This window comes from Eubalaena glacialis, chromosome 13 (genome assembly GCF_028564815.1).
Source record: "Eubalaena glacialis isolate mEubGla1 chromosome 13, mEubGla1.1.hap2.+ XY, whole genome shotgun sequence".
In the NCBI taxonomy this organism is placed as follows: domain Eukaryota; kingdom Metazoa; phylum Chordata; class Mammalia; order Artiodactyla; family Balaenidae; genus Eubalaena; species Eubalaena glacialis.
Genome location: NC_083728.1, coordinates 88081669 through 88104883, shown reverse-complemented (window position 1 = coordinate 88104883; position 23215 = coordinate 88081669). Strand labels below are relative to the sequence as shown.

At 44.2% G+C, this 23215-nt stretch overlaps 1 protein-coding gene across 1 annotated transcript; it reads left to right on the top strand.

Annotated features, from left to right (window-relative positions):
* The first annotated feature begins 429 nt into the window (after positions 1–429).
* STAG3 (STAG3 cohesin complex component) lies at positions 430–23096 on the top strand. Its single transcript, XM_061209883.1, has 32 exons — positions 430–602; positions 1722–1824; positions 2213–2329; positions 3839–3935; positions 4661–4737; positions 5022–5226; positions 5657–5808; positions 8957–9030; positions 9964–10087; positions 10577–10675; positions 10883–10962; positions 11292–11399; positions 11667–11781; positions 11944–12049; positions 12229–12332; positions 12575–12667; positions 12777–12866; positions 13123–13323; positions 13443–13513; positions 13621–13708; positions 14186–14266; positions 14354–14446; positions 14608–14776; positions 14871–15007; positions 15774–15875; positions 16389–16537; positions 16793–16921; positions 17021–17178; positions 21016–21190; positions 21440–21541; positions 21842–21920; positions 23001–23096. The coding sequence occupies exons 1-32, from the start codon at positions 430–432 to the stop codon at positions 23094–23096; spliced, it is 3747 nt and encodes a 1248-aa protein (XP_061065866.1).
* The last annotated feature ends 119 nt before the right edge of the window (positions 23097–23215 follow it).

The following is a 23215-nucleotide window of genomic DNA, read 5'->3' as shown; positions in this document are numbered from 1 at the left end:
GACTCCAAACCGGAGGTCGGCGTTGGGGCCGTGGTGTCTTTATCGCCCTGATGCCTTAGGTCGGGACTGTGTCCGTCTTTTTTTTTTTTTTTCAGTTGAAGTAATAGATGATTTACAATGTTGTGCTAGTCTCTGCTGTACAGCAGAGTGACTCAGTTATACACACACATACGTTTTTAAAAATACTCTTTTCTATTATGGTTTATCCCAGGAGAAACCATAAAAGCTGTGCTTTTCTTTTTCTTTTTTAATTTGACGTGTAGTTGATCTACAGTGTGTTCTCCGTCTTATTTTTTGTGGGCCCCCCACTCCCCGAGTTCCAAAGCAGTTCCCTTGGAAACAAGGGGGGGTCGTCGGGGCTGCGGATGGAGACGCGGTGGGGCAGGAAGCCTTCCCCCTTCTCTCGCTCTCTCCCGCAGCTGGACCACCATGCCCACCCTGCGGTCGTCCTCCTCCCAGCTGCATAGCTCCTCCTCCCCGAGCAGCGTGTCCTCCCCGCTGCGCAGAGCGCTGGGGACTGGGCCGAGGAGCCTGTCTGCGTCTTCTAGTTCGTCTGTCGCGGTGCCCTGCGATGACAGGGACTCGGACCAGACTTCGGAGGGGTGAGTGGGGTTGGTGGGACATCGTTGCCTTGTCCGCAGTTTTTCCCGTTTTCATTTAACAGACGGGTAAAGTGGCAACACGTGTGTGACGTATGAAAAGCCAGGAGATACTATACTGGTTCAGAACAGGCTGGATTTCGGCTGTCCTACGTGTTGGAGGCGTCAGGAATAATCCGTCCTGTTCTGAATCCATCATCCAACTTGTCTGAACCTTTCTTGAACACTTTTGTATGTTCACGGACAGCCTCCGGTGGGGGCCCACAGATGGGGGAAAGGGAAAAGAGTTCTTTATTTGGTGCCTGAAAACTAGTGTATACTTTTTAGTTGGTGTCCTGTAGTTCTTTTGTTTGGGGTTTTATAAACAGGTCCTTATTTATGAGCTTATTCTGTGAAGATTATATGAGTATGTCTTGGGTTTTAAAAAAATCTTTCCAGGAAAAAATTAATCAAGGTCTGATTTATCCCCTGGTAATTTTTTTATTGTGGTATAGTTGATATACAATATTATATAAGTTTCAGGTGTACCACATAATGATTCACAATTTTTGAAGGTTATACTTCAGTTATAAGAATATCCCATGGTAATTTTAATTGGTCTCTTCTGAATCATTTCTATTTGTCCGTGCTGCTGTTTGGCACCAGGTTATATCTATTTTGTAAATTTAACCATAATCAACAAGACGTGAATTTGTTTTCAAGGGGTAAAATTTAACACCAGGCACATATTAATCTCTGGTTTGTGTATTAGTAATACATGACTTCCTGAGCCATTTTTCTCTACTCAGCAGTGATCCCCTCACTGCTTACATGAATATCTTTTTTTTTTATGTGAATATCTTTTGATTCTCTTAGTCAGAGAGGATATTAAGAAAGGGTTGTCCTTCACCTACCTCAGTTCTTCATTCTTCATCTCCAGTGCTTTATTCAAGTGAAAGTTTTCCCTTAAGACATTGTGCCTACTTCCTGGCAACAGTAAGCTCATCTCCCCTTAAAATCTGAATATATTTTCCTCATGGAGAGGGGTGTAAAGTTAGAGACAAAAAGAAATTATAATTTATTTACCCTTTTATATATAGGGACTAGGGTGTTGTATCTAAGCAGAACCACACTCCCTCATAGGGATAGTGAATCTTTGTCAGCTGGTGAAGGCAGTGACTTCGAAGACAACTTGAGACGAAATGTAAAGAAGAGAGCAGCAAAACGACCACTCAAAACAACCCCAGTGAGTCAGTTTTGTTTTGTTTTTGAACCTGGTCTGGGAAGCAGCAAAAGAAAACCTAGAAGAGGTCAGCTGATATGCTTGATGAAAGGACAAGGCTTAAAAAGTGTTAAGGGACAGAAGTAGGAAGAAGGCAGATTTTGAAGAGCAAAGAATAAGAGAAGAGGGTATTAGGGTATAGAGGAACAGGAATGGAGCTTAGGGACTTTTAAAAGGACAAGAGACTAGAAATAATAAAGTTTACAATATAAAAATCAGCTATTTCTAATCTGAGTCAATAACTCAAACTCTGTTGTGGAATTGGCAGCTTAAGCCTACCTGTGTGATGAGACCAAGTGTTAATGTCACTTTGACTTTTTAAAGATATTCATGATCTCTTTTCACTTACTAGGTGGCAAAACGTCCAAAGAAGGGGTCCCGAGTGGTACGTGCTCATGGTCAGAAAGAGTCAGAGCCACCAGCCAGTGATCTCTTTGATGCTGTGAAAGCTGCCAAAAGTGACATGCAGGTAAAACAGAGTGTCTCACCTTTGTTTCTTGATACCTTCTCACCCCTTGTTGGGTGGAAAGATAAGTACAAGTGCCTACAAACTTGATTTAATGTAGACATTTTAGTGAACGTAACCTGTATCAGGAAAGGCAGATAAGACCACAGAGTGAATCCTTGAAGTGATTGATATAAGGGGGATCTTACATGAGAGGGAATGTTCCTTTCCTAATAGTATCACAGAACAGGATAGATTTTGCCTTGATTGATCGATGGAGGAGACAAGGAGAGGCATTGGATAATGTAGAGAAGAAGCTTGGATTTGGGTGGCAACTTGTTCACCCTTGTCACTTTTTAGCTCCACTTTTACAGTTATACCTAATTTTTTTTCCCTCCCCACATATTTTTTCTCTTCTTACATTTCTTTTTCAATAATTTTCTTGTAATTCTATTATCATCTAAAAACATGTAAGGCATATATGCACTTAAAAATTTTTTTTCAGTGATCACCCAGGCCTCTAGCCCCAGCTCAAGAAATGAAACCTTAATGGTGCTGTAGAGACCCTTGTGTATCTTCCCTCCACCTTACTCCCCCAGTTCCCTCACCACCCAGAGATAACTACTAGAATGAATTTTCTGTTAACCATTCCCTTGTCTTTCATTATAATTTTATCACCAATGAATGTGTTTTCCTTAATTTAAGTGAATGAGTCGTTCTTTAGTTTTCTGTGACTTAAATTGTTTCAGTTGTTTGAGATTCACCCGTATTAATGTATAGTGTGGATTTTTATAGTTTTTAGAAAAATTAAAAATTTTCAAACATACGGAGTTTTTCTATTTTTATTTTTGTTACTGGTTTCTATGTGTTGGAATTCTTTGGGGCCTGGGTTGAAGATGGGTTGTTAAGAGAGGAAGCCTACGTTTGCTTCTGGTGGTTGAGTGAGGACACTCCAGAATCACTTTTAATTAAATTATCTGATTGAGGTTATTTTGATTGTAGAGGTAATGTGGATCTGGACTGCAAATCCAGATATGGGAACTGACTTATGGTTTTGAATTCTCAAGGGACAATTCGTTTTTCCCTCTACCCCACACTAAGGTCATAACAAGCTAGTTTTCTTGCTGTCCCCATCTTACCTATAGGTTTATTTCTCATTCTTGCTTTCATGAGGGTGTGACTCTTTGCAGGAGCCTCCTTTTGGACTACTCTTTTTGGAAGCCCTTTAGGCTCTGTATCTCCTATGCTCTACATTCCATGCAGCCATCTGGACAAAGTTAGTTTCCTAACTTTCTGTCTGTAGTTAAGAGACCCCTCAGAGCAAAAGTCAGCTTGCTTATCTGTCAGAATTGCTACCTTCACTTCATTTTTGGCTTTTATGGAATTTTACCTTTCATTCTGGTTTAGCAATACATTTTAAAAGATGTTTTAATATTTTAATCAGAAGTTTAGATGCTTCAGTTAGAAAGCTTATACAGAATTTCTAGTCTGTCATATTGCCAGAAATAGAAATCATCCACATTGTTTTCCTAGTCCTTGGTAGATGAGTGGCTGGATAGCTACAAGCAAGACCAGGATGCAGGATTCCTGGAGCTCATTAACTTTTTCATCCGGTCATGTGGATGTAAAGGTGAGGAAACTCCTACCCTTTTCTAATCCCCAGGCCTTGCTCCTATATTGTAAAACTTTTTCTCCTTTTAGATGTGTAGGATTAGGCATTTCCTAAATAAATGGAGAGGGAAAAGCATAAGAAAAATTTCACTTATTTAACTAGTATCAACTACATTGTTGATTGGTAAATAGGGAAGTGATCCAGTAAGGAAATGTATTGGTTTGGAGACAAGACCCTTTGGAGAAAAATAAATAATCATGCTAATGTGATGGTATGATGTTTACAAATTTGGAAATGGACCATCAGACTTTTACTCTTCCTTTCTCTAAATGAAATAATCTTTTATTTTCTTATTCCTTATTTCTCAGTCACTTCATCTCATATTTCTCCACTGAAGTTGTGGGGCCCCAGGTCCCCAGAGGCCATGACCTAACTTTAGTCTTATAAGACCGCAGGTTGTATTATAAGAATCTGGCATAGTTTTCTTTGTTTTTTGATTGTTTGGAATATTTTTTTTAACCATAGTTTTCCACTGTTTGATTCCCTTGGGTTTTCTAGAGAGGTTGCCTTATAGCAGGTACTCAGTTAGATGGTAGCAGATTTATGACTAGGATTCAGGTCTTCTGATTCCCCACCTAAGCTCTTTTCAGTATATTTCCTAGCTCATCTTCAAATGTATATGTTAAATGGTCATGGTGTCCTGTTATTTGCCTTCTAAGTACCTCATCTCCTCCATTCCTCAGGCACTGTGACCGCTGAGATGTTCAAGAAGATGTCCAACTCGGAGATCATCCAGCACCTAACAGAACAGTTTAATGAGGTGGAGGAAGACAGTCCAGGATCCTCTTGCCACTCTTTTTTCAAAATACAAGGCCCATTATCCTCTTCTTTCGGATTCTGGGAAATAAGATAGCTTTTAGAAAGAGGAGTTTAATCTCTTGGGAGCAAAGGGGACCTATACACGTTATCTGAATATGCCTGTAGAGTTGAGAATGAGGTATAAGAGATACATTTTTACTATACTGTTGGGTTTTGACATCCAGTCCCTGTGACTTCATAGACCTGGTAATAACTTTTCCATCCTTTTCATAAACTCTCTTATAGGACTCAGGAGACTATCCTCTGACAGCTCCAGGCCCATCCTGGAAGAAGTTCCAGGGCAGCTTCTGTGAATTTGTGAGGACGTTGGTCTATCGGTGCCAGTATAGCCTTCTCTATGATGGCTTCCCTATGGACAACCTCATCTCTCTGCTCACTGGCCTCTCAGACTCCCAAGTCCGTGCCTTCCGTCACACTAGCACCCTGGCTGGTAGGCAGTCACTTTTATTCTGTATATGTTCTCTTGGGGGTTGGTAGAACTTTCCTCTGTTCTCCAATCCTGGATCTTCTTTCCTACCTGCATTCTAGCTCTTTACTTCAGGGTCATGCTTCTTTTATCCCAAACCTCCATCCAGTTTCTCATTAGTGGAATTGTAAAAAGGAGTGGATTACAGTGATAGTTTCCAAACTTAATGTGTTTCTTATAGCTCACCACTGGGAATATGCTAAGGATTAAAGGAAGCCCAAAAGAGTTAGGGAGAGAAAAAATCCACTCCAGAACAGTGAGTCTTAGGATTTTAGGGTCACCCTGCTCTAGCTTTTCTTTTTCACTGCCCTCTTTTTTCCTTCTTTTTTGAACCTACCCTCCCTCCCTCTGACTTAAGTAATGATCTCTTTATCTTGTTTTTACTGACTCAAAGCCATGAAGCTGATGACCTCCCTGGTAAGAGTTGCCCTCCAACTGAGTCTGCACAAGGACAACAATCAACGTCAGTACGAGGCTGAACGAAACAAGGGGCCAGGACAGAGATCACCTGAGCGGCTGGAGAGCCTGTTGGAGAAACGCAAAGAGGTGAGACGTGTTCCCTGCCTCTTCCCTCCTCTCCTGGCTTCCATCACAGCTGCTGCAGCCCACCTTATCAGTCCCCAAGCTTCTCTCTGCTAAGGCACAGTCCCCCAGGCAAGCTTTCAGATCATGAATGATGGAGTCTGGCAATAGTTTAATAGACCCCTCCGGTCAGAGGTTATTGCATACTCACTTTGTTTCTGGGATGTGGGCTCAATAGAGCATTTCTAGTTTAGAGTAAATTTTAGAGTTCTCTATAATTCCACTTTTGCTCAGTTTCCATTGTCTGCATTCATTATCACAGGTGTTTAAATGTTGTGCCTGCATCTTGTGCAGGGGGTTAAGCATTGACTTTCTTGTCACGTGTGCAGTATGCAGGTTACCACAGGAGTATTGAAGGCCAACCACTGATGCGGGAGGCCGAGTTTTCAAGGAATGGATAGGACACAGGCCTTTCAATCTCTCCTGGGTTTAAATTCTGTTCCAGTTAGCTACTAGCTCCATGGCCTTATGTAATCTCTAAGCTTCAGTTTCCTTTCCTTTAAAAAGGGGGTAATTCTTTTTGTGAAGATTAAATGAGATGAATAAATTGCCTAGCTGGGCACATAGTAGGTACTTGCTTTGTTTCCTGTTAAACTTGAAGAAGACCACTGGAGGACATAAACCCCAGCAAAATCTTTTACACTGATTAAACCTTCAAACAGCTGTGTCTGTCATGAGACTAACACTAATTTTCCCCTCATTCCCCCTAAGTATCTGAGACCTCCCCCACCATGAGGTTGGTAGGACTCATCATGTCTAACTATGCCAGTTGACTGTTTTCTAGCTCTCACCAAGGATATCTTCCATGCTAAATCATTAGAGAAAAATCTATACTTTCCTGATTCTTTTTTGCTATTTTCACTGTCAGTATGTTTTAAACCTCATGTGTACTGGGTGTGTCTCAAACCTTAAATTATATACATTAGGGTGACTCCTATTATTTGGACTTCTCTGCGCTCTTGCTTCATCAGTTATCGTTCGGCTTTCTGTCTTTAATCTCTCTCTCCCCACTGTTTTCCTCTCTCCACTTATAAATGTATATAAGCCCTTGAATCTTCTTTCATTCTCCTCTATAAGCTACTCCATTTCTATCTTTCCTTTTAGTATTTCCTTACTTCCTTAATATCCAACTGAATCCTTTCACTACCTAGCTTCTATCCCCATTTTTTTCTTTCAAGTTATTTCCTCCAAACCAGTGACTTCTTAATCCCTATAGCCAATGACCTTTTTTCAGTTTCCCTTTTCAACTTACATAGAATTTGGTACTGATGACCCACTTTTCCTCCTTCCCTCCCTCTTTTTTTTTAATTTTTAAAAAAAATTTATTTATTTTTATTTTTGGCTGTGTTGGGTCTTTGTTTCTGTGCGAGGGCTTTCTCTATGCGGCAAGCAGGAGCCACTCTTCATCGCGGTGCGCGGGCCTCTCACTATCGTGGCCTCTCTTGTTGCGGAGCACAGGTTCCAGATGTGCAGGCTCAGTAGTTGTGGCTCACGGGCCTAGTTGCTCCACGGCATGTGGGATCTTCCCAGACCAGGGCTCGAACCCGTGTCCCCTGCATTGGCAGGCAGATTCTCAGCCACTGCGCCACCAGGGAAGCCCCTCCCTCCCTCTCTTTCCTTTTCCTTTAAATGAGAAAATTTTCAAACGTTCAGAAAAATAGATAACACTGGTAGAATGAACACTGCATACAAATAATGTAGATTTAACTAGATTATTTAATTTAAATCTAGATTTAACTAGATTTAAATCTAGATTTAACTAATATTTCACTATATTTGCCTCATCTATTTTTTTTTTTTTTTTTTTTACTATTTTGTACTAAATTATGGACATACTGGTATTTCAACCTAAAGACTTAAGTATGTCATCTAAAAAAAATGTTACTACATAATCCCAATACCATTTTCATATCCAAAAATATTAACAATGATTCCCTAATACTTTGTAATCACAATTCATATTTAAAATTTTCCATTTGTCCCCAAAGTACCTTTTATATCTGGTTAATTCCAACCAGGATTTAATTAAGGACTATGCATTACATTTGGTTGTTGTGTTTCTTAAGTCTCTTATACAGAACCTCTGCCCACCCCCCATTTTCCCCCAATATATTGATTTATTGAAGAGTTGGGGCAGTTGTCTTAAAGAATGTTCCCTTGTAATTCTGCTTCCTTGTTATCTGTTATTCATCTAATCTAGGGTTTCTCAACAATGGCATTTAGGGAGCTGTCCTGGCATTACAGGATATTTAGCAGCATCTCTGGCCTCTATCCACTAGATGGCAGTAGTACCTTCCCAGGTTATGACAACCAAAAATGTCTACAGACATTGCTGAATGTCCCCTGGGAGCCACCAGTTGAGAACCACTGATATAATCTCTTCTCTTTTTTTGTTAGTTCTGCTTCTTTTGTCAAACAAACTGCATTTATTAAAAATTTTTTCCCAATTGTTGTTAGTCAAAAACATGTATAACTACCAGCTAGGGCCTCTGAATAGCCAAAGATAGTCAAAATAATGAGACACAGAAGGGATATTATTTTTTCCAAACACAAATCTCTGAGGCATTAGTTGACTATACGGCTTCTTCCAGAATTAGAAGGTTTAACCTTTTTGTATTCTGATAACTTATTGGCTACATTTTCTTTTTCGCTGCTTTTGACTGATGAGTTTAATTACTTTCGTTTGCAAACTCCACCCTTCTCATCAACTTTGTATTTTAGATGTATCTATTGACTGCCTGATTTCACCGGCCTATCCACTGTCACAAGTGGATGAGTAGGTGATATTCTTTTCCAAGGTATCTAATCCATAGAAAGAGAAAGTTAGAGGCCTGTAACTTTCATACCTTACTATAGATGTATATTTATCATGTGGGGGAAAAAATGATTTGGGGAGATAGAAGTATTATGAACATGTGGGAAATAAAGCCAAATGTCCTGAAAATTAAAAAAAAAAAATTAGAAGGTTTAAAAGGGAACAAAGGATACCAGAGGTTCAGACTGTGTCCTCTTATTAATAGGAAGTAGGTGGATGTCATGCTTTTCTTATATTTTAGTGGCCTTATATTATTGGGGGACATGAGAGATTGACCTGTTACTCCCTGTCCTCCAGCTCCAAGAGCATCAAGAAGAGATTGAGGGAATGATGAATGCCCTCTTCAGGGGTGTCTTTGTACATCGGTACAGGTGAGTTACTGGGCTCCTCTCATTGAAGCAGCTGGTCCTCAGTTATGGAGTCTGTAGAAGTGTGACAAGGTCTCCTAACCCTGAGTTATCTGGTTGGTCCCACAGCTAGTGCAGCAGGGGCAAAAACTCTAACAACAAATGTTCCAAATTAGGTTTAGTTTATCCCCGCCTACAAAGGATCGTGTAAACTCTTCTGGGAGAGACGATAAGAGGGTAAGGCATTGCTGAGTATTCTTCTGCTCCAGCTTTGCCTGAGACCTCCCCTCCCCCATCTTCCTGGGGCTTGAGCCTTGAGAGGACAAGAGCAGAGAGCCAAAAGGCAGGGCCTTTCTGAGGGTGTACAGCTCGGCAAGCCTTTTCCTAGCCCACTTCACTGTGCCTTACACTGTGCTAAAGGCAGGGGAGTTTTATACTGTAAAGAACTTCTTCCTCAGTATTTGTATCTCACTCTTACCTACATTTCAACCTCTGCCTTTCCAGAACCCTTTAGCTGATGTAATCTTTTCTTGAAGTGGAAGCAAAACAGACACGTGGATATATTGTACAACAGGGAATATAGCTTATATTTTATAATAACTATAAATATAACCTTTAAAAATTGTGAATCACTATGTTGTACCTGAAACTTATATAATATTGTACATCAACTGTACCTCAGACACACACACGCACGCCGTTTGGGCAACAGCTAAATTAAATTCCAAAATCAGTTTTTAAAAGGGGCATGGAGGATAAGTTCAACTATTTTATAGGTTGGTTACAGAAAGAAAGTGTTCACTTTTTAAAATACTCACATTGGGAGGAGGAAATGAAAGGCCTAGTACCTAGTGTTTAGTCAAGAAGATAGATTCTCCTGTGACAAAGAGATATCTGCTGGGATGGAAAGTGAGTTTGGAGAGAAGGTAGTAAGGGTCAGTTTCTCTCTGTGCCTAGGGATGTCCTTCCTGAGATCCGTGCTATCTGCATTGAGGAGATTGGGTCTTGGATGCAAAGCTACAGTACCTCTTTTCTCACTGACAGCTATTTAAAATATATTGGCTGGACCCTGCATGATAAGGTGAGAGTTGAGTCAGTCCTCTTCCCTGCCCTAGGATGCTTCAGCTTTTCCTGGTACTGCCACTTAGGTGTTTCACTAGTGGTCAGTGATCAACTCATCAAGACACTGAACCTCGAAACTCCCCCATTATTTGGGAGGGTAGTATAAGTTAGGAGAGAGAAAGATATATCTCGACGATTAAATGCTTCAAAACCACAGTCGAGTGGAGAAAGACTTTCCCTATAGAAAGGCGAGAAAGTTATTGACGACAGGGTGGTAATGCAAGTGCTAGGGTGGTAGCCAAAAGATCCTTTTAATCATGATTGCTAAATTCTGCTGTGATCCTTTTGGATTTTAAGTGAGAAGACAGCTGTTCATTGTCTCTGAGACATTTCAGTCCTCGATACAGAGGACACCCAGGCCCAGAATGAGTAATCTGAGAGGGAAGTATGGAGGCCCAGTGGGGGTGAGTAGAGGAGGAGTCAGCCACATTTCCCTTCTCCTCAGTAGCATCGAGAAGTCCGTCTGAAGTGCTTGAAGGCTCTAAAGGGGCTGTACGGCAACCAAGACTGGACTGCACGCCTGGAGCTCTTTACCAGCCGCTTTAAGGTAAAATCGGGACAGTGCTCCTGTGCTTGGCTCTGTCTGTGGTTCCCATTTCCCCACCTCATTTATCCATGTCTGTTACTTTTATATATCCATAGATATCCCAGTGTCTGCTTCTACACCCTCTCTTTAGGAATCCCTCAGATTCTAAGAAAACCGTGTTTTGGGATGGATACAATGAGCTATTGAGCAATGTTCTCCTTCTTACAGGACCGGTTGGTTTCCATGGTCATGGACCGAGAGTATGACGTGGCAGTGGAGGCCGTCAGGTTACTAACACTTATCCTTAAGTGAGTCCTGGGAAGTGGAGAGGCAAGCATCTCAGACTTACCTTTTCAGCATCAGACAGGCCCTTCCAGAGTCCTATCCCTCCACGGATTGTAGGTTGACTCTTGTTTATATACAGGTTGAAAGACAGAGGTCACTCCCGAGTTGCAGGATCTCCAGGGGGCAAATTTCCTATCTTCTCTAACTCTTTATATCCCTCTGTTTTCCACTCTTCCATTTGAAAGTTCTTTGTGAGTTAATCCTTGTTGGTTTTCCCCTTTTGTTTCTAGCCTTAGTTGTGCTAGAGGACGACATCCATGTCCACCTGCTTCTTCTGCTTTTCTCCTGGCAGGAACATGGAAGGGGTGCTGACAGAGGCAGACTGTGAGAGCATCTACCCTGTTGTGTACGCCTCTAACAGAGCCCTGGCCTCTGCTGTAGGGGAGTTTCTGTACTGGAAGTGAGTGGGCCTCTTTTCGCTTGTTCCTTCAACACCATCATGTGTTGTTTTCTCTCCATCATCTGCTGCTGCTTTTTCTAAGGACTTCCCATACCTATGAAGTCTCCCTTGGTGTCTCCTTCTCTTCTCAACGCCTTGGGGCTTTCCTTAGCTCTGCGCCTCTTTTTCCTTTAATCCTCTCCTTGGACTGTTTCTTCCTTCCATGGTAACTGTTGCACTGCTTACTTCCTTCCGTGCTATGCCCTTTCCCTGTGTCCCCTCTACCAGGCTCTTCTACCCTGAATGTGAGACAAGAACGGTGGGTGAGAGAGAGCGACGCCAAAGTCCGCGCTCCCAGAGGACTTTCTTCCACCTTCTGCTGTCCTTTTTTGTGGAGAGTGAGGTGACGTATGGAAAGGAGCTGTTGGGCTCTCATGCGTAAGACCTTCAGGTAGAGAAGGATGGGAGCTGGCACTGCAGGAAGGAGAGAAATGGTTCGTTAGTAGCCAATTCCTAGAGTTTTAACATGTGGCTTCAGTAACTTAACATCTGTCTTCTTCCACAGCTCCATTACCACGCTGCATACTTAGTAGACAGCCTGTGGGACTGTGCGGGGCCTCAGCTGAAGGACTGGGAGAGTCTGACAAGCCTGCTGCTGGAGAAGGACCAGAGTGTGTGCCACCTGGTAGCCAGGGCAGGGGACCTCTCATCTCCTAGTAGGAAACCAGGAGAGATTTCTCTCCTGACTTGTGAAAGGCATAGGTGTCATGGGCGGTGGGGCGGTGGGGTCCTTGGAGATGGAGGGTGGCCACCCTGTGATTCTGTGTTTTCCATCCTCCTGCCACCTTAGACCTGGGCGACGTACAGGAGAGCACACTGATAGAAATCCTTGTGTCCAGTGTCCGGCAAGCTTCCGAGGGTCACCCGCCTGTGGGGCGGGTCACGGGGAGGAAGGTATGGCACGAGGGGCAGGGTAGGTTGGTTAGCAATATTAAATCCAGGCAGGTATTGTCCGTCCTAATCCTCAAGTCTTAGGTTTGGGTGCTCCTTCCTCTGCCCCCCAAAGAATTCCATTTCCAGAGAAAGAAGTCTGAAGGGAGCTGCTGAGTTTTCCTTCCTGGGAAGATAAGATTGTTGGGCAGAGGAATACATGTACACACACTTTTACCCCCACCCCCAAATGATTGTAATTCCAGGGCTTAACCCCCAAAGAACGTAAGATCCAAGCCGACGACAAGGTGAAGCTGACTGAGCACCTCATCCCCCTGCTCCCCCAGCTCCTGGCCAAGGTAGAGATGCCCCACTGCTCAGCCTCTGGGAATGAGCGGGTGGAAGGAAGTGGCCTCCAGATTAGCAGTATAGCAGGTAATATGTAGGCTTCCCTCTCAATCACCACAGTTCTCAGCTGATGCGGAGAAGGTTGCTCCCCTGCTGCAGCTTCTCAACTACTTTGACCTCAACATCTACTGCACCAGGCGCTTGGAGAAAGTGAGAGAGGAGGACACGTTCCCTATACTTTGCTACTTTCGTCCTAGGGCCAAAGGTTCTACTGCTAGTATCCGGTTTTTCTCAAGAACCTGGATTCTAGAAAAACCAATAAGCCCTCCCTTTCTGAGGCATTTTATCCTTGAAGTGTAAAGCTTTCGACCTTGTTTCTTTTCTCCCCACCTCTAGTCCCCTCCGGAGGAGTTATCCTCCCCGCCCCCCCCACAGCACGGTCTTCTCCCACCTTTTTCTCTCTCAGCACCTGGAGCTGCTCCTGCAGCAGCTCCAAGAGGTGGTGGTGAAGCACGCGGAACCAGCGGTGCTTGAGGCTGGTGCTCATGCCCTCTATCTGCTCTGTAATCCGGAGTTCACGTTCTTCAGCCGGGTGGACTTTGCCCGCAGCCAGCTTGTGGATCTGCTAACTGACCGCTTCCAGCAGGAGCTTGAAGAGCAGCTGCAGGTTGGGAGTGGGGCTGCATGACGGGACACCCCAGACTTGTGTGGGAGAGGCCCCGAGATGGGGGTGTGGATCTGTGAGTTCTTGGGAAAATCCCATTGTGGACCTTCTTTCTTCCTCAGTCGTCCTTCCTAGATGAGGATGAGGTGTACAGTCTGGCAGCCACTCTGAAGCGCCTCTCTGCCTTCTACAAGTGAGCAGGTCCCCTCCTGCTCCCTCTTCCGTTTCTACCGCTGTCTGTGGGGTTGATTTCTCTCATTCTCTTCCAGTGTAACGTTTTTCTCTCCCCGCCCCCCAAAGTGCCCATGACCTAACCCGCTGGGAGCTCTATGAGCCGTGCTACCGACTCCTCCGGAAGGCTGTGGACACAGGAGAGGTTCCTCACCAGGCAAGTAGACAAGTTGGAGACGTGGAGGCAGGAGAGGAGTTTTAAGGGCCATGTCCTAGGTGGCCACCTCACACGCAGTTTGAGTCCCAGGGCTGTGGAGCGGATGAGAGAGAGAGATCTTGATCATGTGTGTCGTTCCTTCCATCCCAATCTTGGAAGGTGAATGTACTTTCCAGCACCTGAAAACAGCCATTCTCTCTGGTTTCTGGGGAGTCAAGGATAATATTGAGGGGGTCTAGGAGACTTTAAATAAATTAGGGAGAGGTGGCATTCCTACTCAGGATAGAATCCTCTGAAGACTTCCAGAATCAGTTTTTTTCTACCAGAAAAGGAATTGGGTCTCTCCTAATCTCATTTTCTCTCTTCTTGTCTGCTTTTTTCTTTTATTCCTCCTTTGTGTGTATGTGCTTGTCTGTCTCTCTCTCCCCACCTGCCTCTTACTCCTGACCCTCATTTTGTAACATTTGGTTGTTACAGGTGATCCTACCAGCCTTGACTCTTGTCTATTTTTCCATTCTCTGGACACTAACCCACGTTTCTGGATCAGATGCTTCCCAGGTGAATATGGGTCTGAGTAGGGGGAACGGGAATGAAGGAGCCCGTGTCTTCCTTCATTTCTCCCCGCTGAAGCCATTGTCTCCACAGAAGCAGCTGTTGAGTTTGAAGGGCAGGATGGTGACCTTCTGTGAACTCTGCCAGAACTGCCTCTCGGATGTGGATCCTGAGATTCAGGAGCAGGTGAGCGTTTACTCCAGTGAGCGTATGTCAGGACGCGAGTCATTCCCCCCACCCCAACCCTGTGGTCTGAGGAAACCCCGTTCTGAGGGGAAATTAGCAATGTAATTTCTGTCTTGGTCAGTATTCTGTCCTTTTTAAGCGTTCATTTTTTTCCCTGACAGGCTTTTGTATTGTTAAGTGATCTGCTGCTCATCTTCAGCCCTCAGATGATTGTCGGGGGACGAGAGTTCCTTAAGCCCCTTGTCTTTATTCCTGAAGCCACTCTCCAGTCTGAGCTGGCCAGCTTCCTCATGGACCACGTCTTCATCCAGCCTGGAGAACTGGGCAGTGGTACAGGGGCTCTATACCTGGGGCTCAGGCATATAGGGCAGGAGGTCTGAATCTGTGATTCTGATGTTTCCATTCTCCACTTGATGTGAACCAGGTCATTCTCAGGAGGATCATTCACAGATAGAGCAGCTGCACCAGCGGCGCCGCCTCCTGGCTGGGTTCTGCAAGCTGTTGCTCTATGGGGTGCTGGAGATGGACGCAGCCTCGGATGTTTTCAAACACTACAACAAGGTACAGCAGGGCGCCAAGCTGAGCACGGCCGTGGCTGCAGATGCTGTAGCACTACAGAAAGGAGGGTTGGGGAGATGATGGTATCAGGCTTAAAAGGAGAAGCAGGGGGGAAGGCCAATAGTTTAGAATAAAGGGACAAAGAAAAGAGACTTAGTAGTAAATAGTTAATGGAGAAAAAACTGTTAGGAGGAAGAAATTCATTGGAGGGAAAGTATCTTATTCTTCTTGTCCAGACTTTTTTTTTTAATGTGAATTGAGTCTATGGAATGGGGTAATTAAGGGAAATAAGAATGGAAGAGGGTTCAATCCTCACGAGATACCTAGATATATACCTCATTTCCTCAACCCACCATTGTGTTGATTTCTGTTCATTGAGTACGTACTATCCCAGGCACTAAGGACACCTCAGTGAACAAAATAGTCAGTGGTTCCTCCTTCCTGGAGCTTCTGTTCTAGTCGGGAGAGACAAATAGCAAAGGCTTCGGTGCTGGATGACACTTGGTTCTGGCACGCTTACTACCCTTCTTCTCCAAGAAATGGGCTCAGGGCAGAGTTTCTTCCCTTATTTGCCTAAACTGATTTCTTTGGGGCTTTGTACCTGTTGGTTAGAGGTGTGGTCTAGTATGAGTTGTTTTATGCTTAGGCTCACATTTCCCTACCTAAGACTGTTTTGGAAGGAGATACGGTTAGGGCTGTGAAGAAAGAAACAAAACAAATAGTTTTTTTCTGTGGTCAAACAGTATCTTCTCCACTTCCTTTCCATCAGTTCTACAGTGACTATGGTGACATTATCAAGGAAACGTTAACTAGAGCAAGGCAGATCGACCGAAGTCACTGTTCCCGAATCCTGCTGCTGAGCCTCAAGCAGGTACGCCCTTCCGCCTGCAGTGCCTCAGACCTGACGTGCCCTCCCTGCAGCCCACCCACAGCCGTCTAGAACGTGAGAGCCTTCAGAGCAGGAAGTTTCTGATTTACTTTGGCTTTTATTCCACATGACAGTCACCTTCACAGTTAGTAGAGCCATAAAAAGTATTTTTTTAACTGGGCAGTTTCCATCCCAACCCCATAGAAACTCCATGTCAGTTAGGACATGGGAGCACCAACAGTAAAGTGATAGGGAATTCCTCATTCTTTTTCTAGTCTGTTCTCTCTCAAATCCTTCAGTTACTACAGACATTTTTATTGTTACAGAGCAGGGTGAAGCCTCTCTCTTGCAAGGGGGTCAGGAATAGGGTCAGTGTCCTAGGAGGAAAGAAAGAGTAAAAATAGCAGATGGTGTCCCAAGCCCTTTTGGATTTCTGGGCAGAGAAGGGAATGCTATACTTCCTTGTTTCTATCTTGTTCCTCCCTTTCCCAAATGTGCCATGTCTCCTGGACACAGTTATACACAGAACTGCTGCAGGAACAGGGGCCCCAGGGCCTGAATGAGCTTCCAGCCTTCATCGAGATGAGGGACCTGGCCAGGAGGTTTGCCTTGAGCTTTGGACCCCAGCAGCTACAGAACCGTGACCTTGTGGTCATGCTACACAAGTAAGGAAGTATTGGTTGGAAAGCAAGGTACTTGAATCTTCCTAAGAGGGCTGAGCCAGAGGCTGGGTACAGGGGCTGGGAGTGAGGTCTCAGAGGGGGAGGGTAAGCATGCCGAGGAGTCGCAGTAGAGTTGGTGAGCGGGTATCCTTTGGAGACAGGCTGGGTCCAGGGGAAGAAGCACTTGGACAGGATGCCTCAGCCCTGGGAGGGAAGTGGGAAGGGACTATTTTCCTAAAATGATTTTGCTCAACCAAGGGAAGGCATCAGGTTCTCCTTGTCTGAGCTTCCTCCAGCTGGCTCCTCCAGTCAGCCCCCAAATCTGGCATTCCTGGAGCTCCTTTCAGAGTTCTCCCCCCGACTCTTCCATCAGGACAAGCAGCTGCTGTAAGTTAGGGCGTGGGTGGATAAAGATGGGGGTTAGAGAAGAAGGGTGTGGTGAGGGCCTGTGACCACTTCAGCCTCTCCATCCCACCCCTTTCTTAGACTGTCCTACCTGGAAAAGAGTCTGCAACGTGTCTCCCAGGCACCTGGCCGTCCCTGGGGTCCAGTCACCACCTACTGCCAGTCCCTCAGCCCTGTAGAGAGTACAGCAGAGGCCAACCCTCAGGGCTACCCCCGCTCCAAGAAGAGGCGCATTGAAGGTAAAGTGCTGTGAATGCAGGTATCAGGGTGCTCAGTGCTACTTCCTTGATCGCCACTACCTAGATAAGCAGCATATTGGCTTTTGCCTCCTTCAAACTCTTGCGTTTGGTCAAATAAGTATTTCATTGATCACCTACTGTCATTAAGGGTACTCATTTTCTTCAAGGTTTATCTAGCCAACTAAAAACAGCGAACTTCTGTGAAAAATTAAATAGAAACTAATCATAAAACCAGAGATTGAACTAAGAAATCTGTACATTTAGGATGCCTCTCTGTGACATCTTGTTATTTTCCAATTTTTAAAGATTTTTGTATAACCTTCATGATTTTTTAATCTTCAGATCACTACCTATCTTATAATTTACCTGTTTTTTTCTTTAAACTGATCTTTTTTTTTTTAATATAGTCTCATCTTAAGTGGTAATATCCTAGAAATCATAAGTTTGAGGTGTTAGTTTGTGCTTTTTAGTGTACATTTTAAAATATTAGTAATCATTCGCCATTCTCCCCATTCCCTCAGCCTAGGCAGTATAACTAGTCTACTTCCTGTCTCTGGGTTTGCCTATTCTTAGACATTTTGTATAAATGGAATCATATGGTATGTGGCCTTGTGTGTCTTCTTTTACTAAGCATCATGTTTTCGAGGTTCATCCATGCTTAGTATTTATCAGTACCTCATAACTTTTCATGACCAAATAACATTCCATTTGTGGATATGCCATATTTTATTTATCCATTCATCAGTTAATTGACATTTAGGTTGTTTCCACTTCCTGACTGTTAGGCATAATGCTGCTGTGAACATTCATGTGTAGGTTTTTGTGTGGATGTAGGTTTTCACTTCTCTTGAGATATACCTAAGAAGTGAAATTGCTGGATCATACAGTAACTCTATGTGTAACTTTATGAGGAACTACCAAATTGTTTTCCAAAGTGCCTACATCATTTTACAATCCCAACAGCAATGTACAAGGGCCCCAGTTTCTCTACATTCATGCCAACACTTGTTACTGTCTTTTTTATTTTATCCATCTCCTAGTGGCTGTGAATTGGTATCTCATTCATTGTAGTTTAAATTTGCATTTATTTCCCTGAGGACTAATGCTGTTGAGCGTCTTTTCACATGCTTAATTGGCTATTTGTATATCTTCTTCAGAGAAATGTCTGTTCAAATCCTTTGCTCATTGAAAAATTGGGTTGTCCTTTTCTTGTTGAGTTCTTTACATATTCTAGACGAAAGTCTCTTATCAGATGTATGGTACAGAAAAATTTTCTTCCATTCTGTGGGTTGTCTTTTAATTTTCTTGATGGTGTCCTTTGAAATACAGAAGTTCTTAATTTTGGTGAAATTTAACTTATCTATTTTTTTTTGTTGTTTGTGCTTTTGATGTCTTAAGAAGCTGTTGCCTAAAGTCACAAAGATTTATTCCTGTGTTTTCTTCTAAGAGTTTTCTAGTTACAGCTAATACATTTAGGTCTGTGATCCATTTTGAGTTAATTTTTGTGTGTGTTGTGAGGTAGGGTATGAATTCCTTTTAATGTCTTTTGTATGCCACCTAAGGACGTACTATATACAAGATACTGTGTTAGGTGTTTTAGAGGCCATGAAGGATTCTCAAGCAGCTTACCATCTAATAGAAAAGAAAGAAAATACATTTATAGAAAATCTGAGTTATGAAGTCACCAGTAAGTAATAAATTCCCAGGGATTTGACAGATGAATGCTATAGAATTCAGGGAAGGAAGGTATCATTTTAAGTTTAGTTGATCTATGAAGGCTTTATCAAGAAGATGGGATTTAAGCTGGATCTTGAAAAATGGGTAAAATTTATATAAGTTGAACAGAGGAGGAGTGAGTATCATGGGCTAGCAGAAGAGCACAAGCAGAACATAGAAAGGTAAGAGTTTGCCAAAGCACATAGATGTATAGATTGGTTTGCCTAAAACAGTTCGTAAAGGTAGGAGAAAACTGAAAAGATCGGTTCCATTCATTCAGCAGACACGTACTGAGCACCTTGTGCTCAATTGTGCTGGGAACACTGCAGTGAACTTTCTTTCGAACAGTGTCAGATAGATAGTGATGCATGCTGTGGAAGAGGATGGGGAAATACTGGTGAGGCGGGGATTGCAGTCTTACAAAGAGTGATCAGGGGAAGGCCTTGGAGAGAACATGAATGCAGGGGAGAAAACTGAAGGAAGTGAGAGAGGGGGTGCCTTGTGTATATCAGAATAGCAGACTAGAGGGTGCAGCCGGTCCAGAGGCCATGGTGGGAATGTCTCTGGCACGTTCAAGGAACAGCAGAGAAGGCCGGTATTGCTGAATGGAGACTGTGTAGGATATGAGACCAAAGAGGTCGTAGGAGTCCAGAGCATACGAGCCAGAATAAAGACTCCAGCTTTTACTCAGAGTGAGATGGGTAAACATTGGAGGATTTGAGCACAGGAGTGACAGGATTTGCCTTAAATTTTAAGGGGTTCCTTCTGGCTGCTGTGTTGAGAACTGACCGAAGGAGAGGCAGGGGTTGAAGCCAAGGAACTGGTGAGGAGGCTGCTGTGGGGGCCCAGACAGGAGATGAGAGTGCGTGAGCCAGGGGAGCGGCGGACGTGGTGAGAAGCGGCCAGATTCTGATAGGACCTCATAATAAGAAAGAATGTAAGATGTAAGAAAGAAAGGAGTTGAGGATGACTCCAAGGATTTTGGCCTAATAATTGGAGGGATGGAGTTGATAGCAACTGAGATGGGGAAGGCTGTGAGTGAGAAATGAGACCAGGGCTTTGGTATGAGCCATGTTACTGCAGGTGGAGATGTTGGACAGACAGGAATCTGGAGTGAGGGGGGCAGGCAGAAGCTTGAGATGGATGTGGGAGTTGGTACTTAAAGTCATGAACCTGAATGGCTAAGGAAGCCAGTGAAGATGGAGATAGGGAGAGGTCCCAGGGCTGAATCCGTGGACATTACGCCAGTGATAATAGGTTGGAGAGATTAGGAGTCAACGTGGGGGCCCAAGGTTTATTCTCTGGGAACACAAGCTCACGGACGTGGCTCTTCCCTGTTTCAGTAGCCCTCTGCTTAAACCAGAAGCAGCTCACTCTCCGGTTGCCAGTTCAGTGTACAAACAAGGCTGTGGGGAGGGAGGATAATGGGGGTATGAACATTTACAGTTGACAGATATTAATATGGATTTGACTTATGTTTTAAAAATAGCATTACCTAGGTTTTCTAAGACATTTTGGGGTTCTTTCTCCTCCTCTGCCTTCCTGGAGCTCTGCAGGAGAGAGTCCTTAATATTTTGAGCCCCAGGTCTTCCATTTACCCTTCATATTAGAACTGTGCTGACATTGCAGTTATCTCATTTTTTTCTGGCTTCTAAAAAATCCAGTCTCCCATTTTTCTGTTTCTCCTTAACCCTCATGTTTCCTCCCTCATTTCAGGCCATTCTAAGCTTTTTCTCACTACAGAAATCTTGAATGAATAGGATCTCAGATGTCTTCATTGATTAACTGAGACCTCTCAATCTTAGGGACTCCAACCCTCTCTCACATTCGTGTTTGTATGTTACTGTTTATCTGTGGAATGTATGTCTCTTTCCTTCTTGTTTTCTAAGCTGTGTAGTGAGATTTTCTTGGACAAGTCCTTGGTACAATTCTGTAAACCCTACTTTTTATAGTACATAGGGCTGTACTCGTTTTTAGTCGTGTCATAATGAGACCATCTAGCTTTTCCGTTCCCTTCTTTTATAACTTTTCCTTACCAAATCCTGAGCTGGTCTTGAAAAACTAAAAGTGTCTGTGGTGGTACCTGGTCTACAGTTAACATGTGCCTCTGCTGCTTTGCAGGCCCCTCCAGGCGGCACAGAGAGGACATCTCTGCATCACAGGAGGAAAGCCTACAGCTGAACAGTATCCCACCCACACCCACCCTCACCTCAACGGCTGTGAAAAGTAGGCAGCCCCTGGGGGGATTGGAAGAGATGGAAGAAGGCGGCGGCTCAGAATTGGCATTTACCCAAGGGTGCGGCCCCAGGAGAGCCCGGCTGTGATGTCCCGGTTTGGTGTCTCGTCATTTCTGTTGTGTTGTTCCCTCCCACAGCACCCCTTCATTCTCGGGTTCTTCTCCGGTCCTTTCCCCTTTCTTTAGCTGTACATTTTCTCTTTTTCCCTCCACTCTGAGCTTTTTACTGGCTTTCATGCTGGCCACTTTACCTCCTCTTTTTACCTTTATTTTTAACCCTTGTCACTGATCCACCTTCATTCCCAACAGCCAGTCCCTTTTAGGTGCCCAGAGGTTAAGGTCCTCGAGTCCACAGCATTTCCAGACTCCACTCAACTCTTTGCGTCCTGGTCTGGGCAACCGGCTGACCCGGTGAGCTTTTCTCATCATCTTCTGTCTTCACTTCAGTTGTCGCCCATTGTGAGGGGATTCTTTCCTTCTCATTGCTTCTATGCTGGTGCTTTGTGGACTTGTTTTAACCACAGAACACTTCCTTCCAGTGTAACGTGGAACCCTAGTATGTAAAACAGGTATAAGTAGAGCTGCTTTGATTGAAGCTGGAGTGGGACTCTGGAGCCCTGGTCTGCTTACTGCCCACCCTCTTCCCCTGGGGTGCCTCTGAGAAACTCTCAGGGGTCCTTGAAAACCTCTACTCTTTGCCACTGTTTCCAGGCTCAGTCTGATGGAAGAGGATGAAGAAGAATTAGAAATTCAGAATGACTCAAGTGAAGAGTGGCAAGGTACAGACAAGGTGAGTGGATCCAACAGTCCCTTCTCCCTCTAGAACTGGAAGCAGATGTGAGGGAGAGAAACTATAGTGATTCTCCTCTGTCCTGATGATGCCTTGTCCTTGGAAGCTGCCCAAGACGTTTTGAAAGAATCATAGAGTAAAGGAGGAAGGGTTTGTAAGTTGCTGTTGACTTCGCTTGGACTTTAAGGAAATAGGGGGAAAAAATTTTAAATACCAAAAAGGACTGGAATAGCACTCCCACACTCTCAATCCCCTTATAGGTATTTTTCCTCTTAATCTCCTAAGAATTAAAGGGAGTCCTAGAGCTAGATAGAGATGGAAGGTCACCCAGTCCAACCTTGCAGCCCGTTCAGCAAGTCTCTTCATAACACATGCACACAGGCAGAGCCCTCCTTCCTTCCTCTCTCCTTACAGGGCTGCCCCCGCCCCTCTTCCTCCAGTCACTCCATTTTCTACCCTTGCCTGCCTGCTTCCTCAGGAGGATATGCTGCCAGTTCAGTAGGAAAAGCATGGAATTCGAGTGAGGAGACCTAGAAGTCTTCCGTTTTACCACTTTATCAAGTTAGCTCCTTAACCCCTCTCAACCCCCTCATCTTTAAAATGGACCTTTTACACAAAATACGAAGTGAAGGCGCCTTATAAACAGAAAAGGATTGTGTGTCTGCTGCTGTTCTGCTCCCTTCTCTGCTCTTTGAAGGTGGAGAAAGGACACGGTAGAAGAGGGAAGTGGAGGTCTTGTGCTCAAAGGGAAAACCAGATAACATGTTCAACCCAGAGACTAGACAGCAAGGCCTCTATTAGTCTTTCCTAAAGTCCCCTCAGGAAAAACCCCATTCTCTCGTTCCAAAGCTGAACAAATTTAAGGGTCTCAGTTGGCAGGCCAGGAGAGGAAGCACTTCTCTCATGACTCTGATGCTGCTGCCCACGCTGACTTTGCTCCTCTTCCCTCCCTGGCTGCTTCAGGGACCTACTCCAGCCTTCAAGCTTGTCGCAAGAGACTGGAAAGGGACCTTTTGTTGTTGTTTGCAGGTGATGGGAGTGGGGAGGGACCCTTCTGATTTTTGATCCCATTCTCTCTAGCACTCTTCCCCCAGTGAGCACGGGCTGGACCTCTTAGATTCTACAGAGCTGAACACTGAGGTGAGCGTCCCCAAAACAGACTGGAAGGCAGGTTAAAAGGAGTTGTGCATCCTTGGGAGATGCTGGCAGGTAGCACATGTGCCTGTCAAGTAGGTGGAAAGAAAGGCCACAGCCCCTGACCTGCTGTCTCAGCTGCCTTGGGGCTTTAGAAGTAT

Excerpts from the sequence above, each read along its gene's own strand:
- STAG3 (XM_061209883.1), top strand. The coding sequence starts at position 430 with ATGCCCACCCTGCGGTCGTCCTCCTCCCAGCTGCATAGCTCCTCCTCC. Across the intron at positions 10,963-11,291 it reads TTACTAACACTTATCCTTAA|GAACATGGAAGGGGTGCTGA; the intron begins GTGAGTCCTGGG and ends TTCTCCTGGCAG. Across the intron at positions 11,782-11,943 it reads CCTTTTTTGTGGAGAGTGAG|CTCCATTACCACGCTGCATA; the intron begins GTGACGTATGGA and ends CTTCTTCCACAG.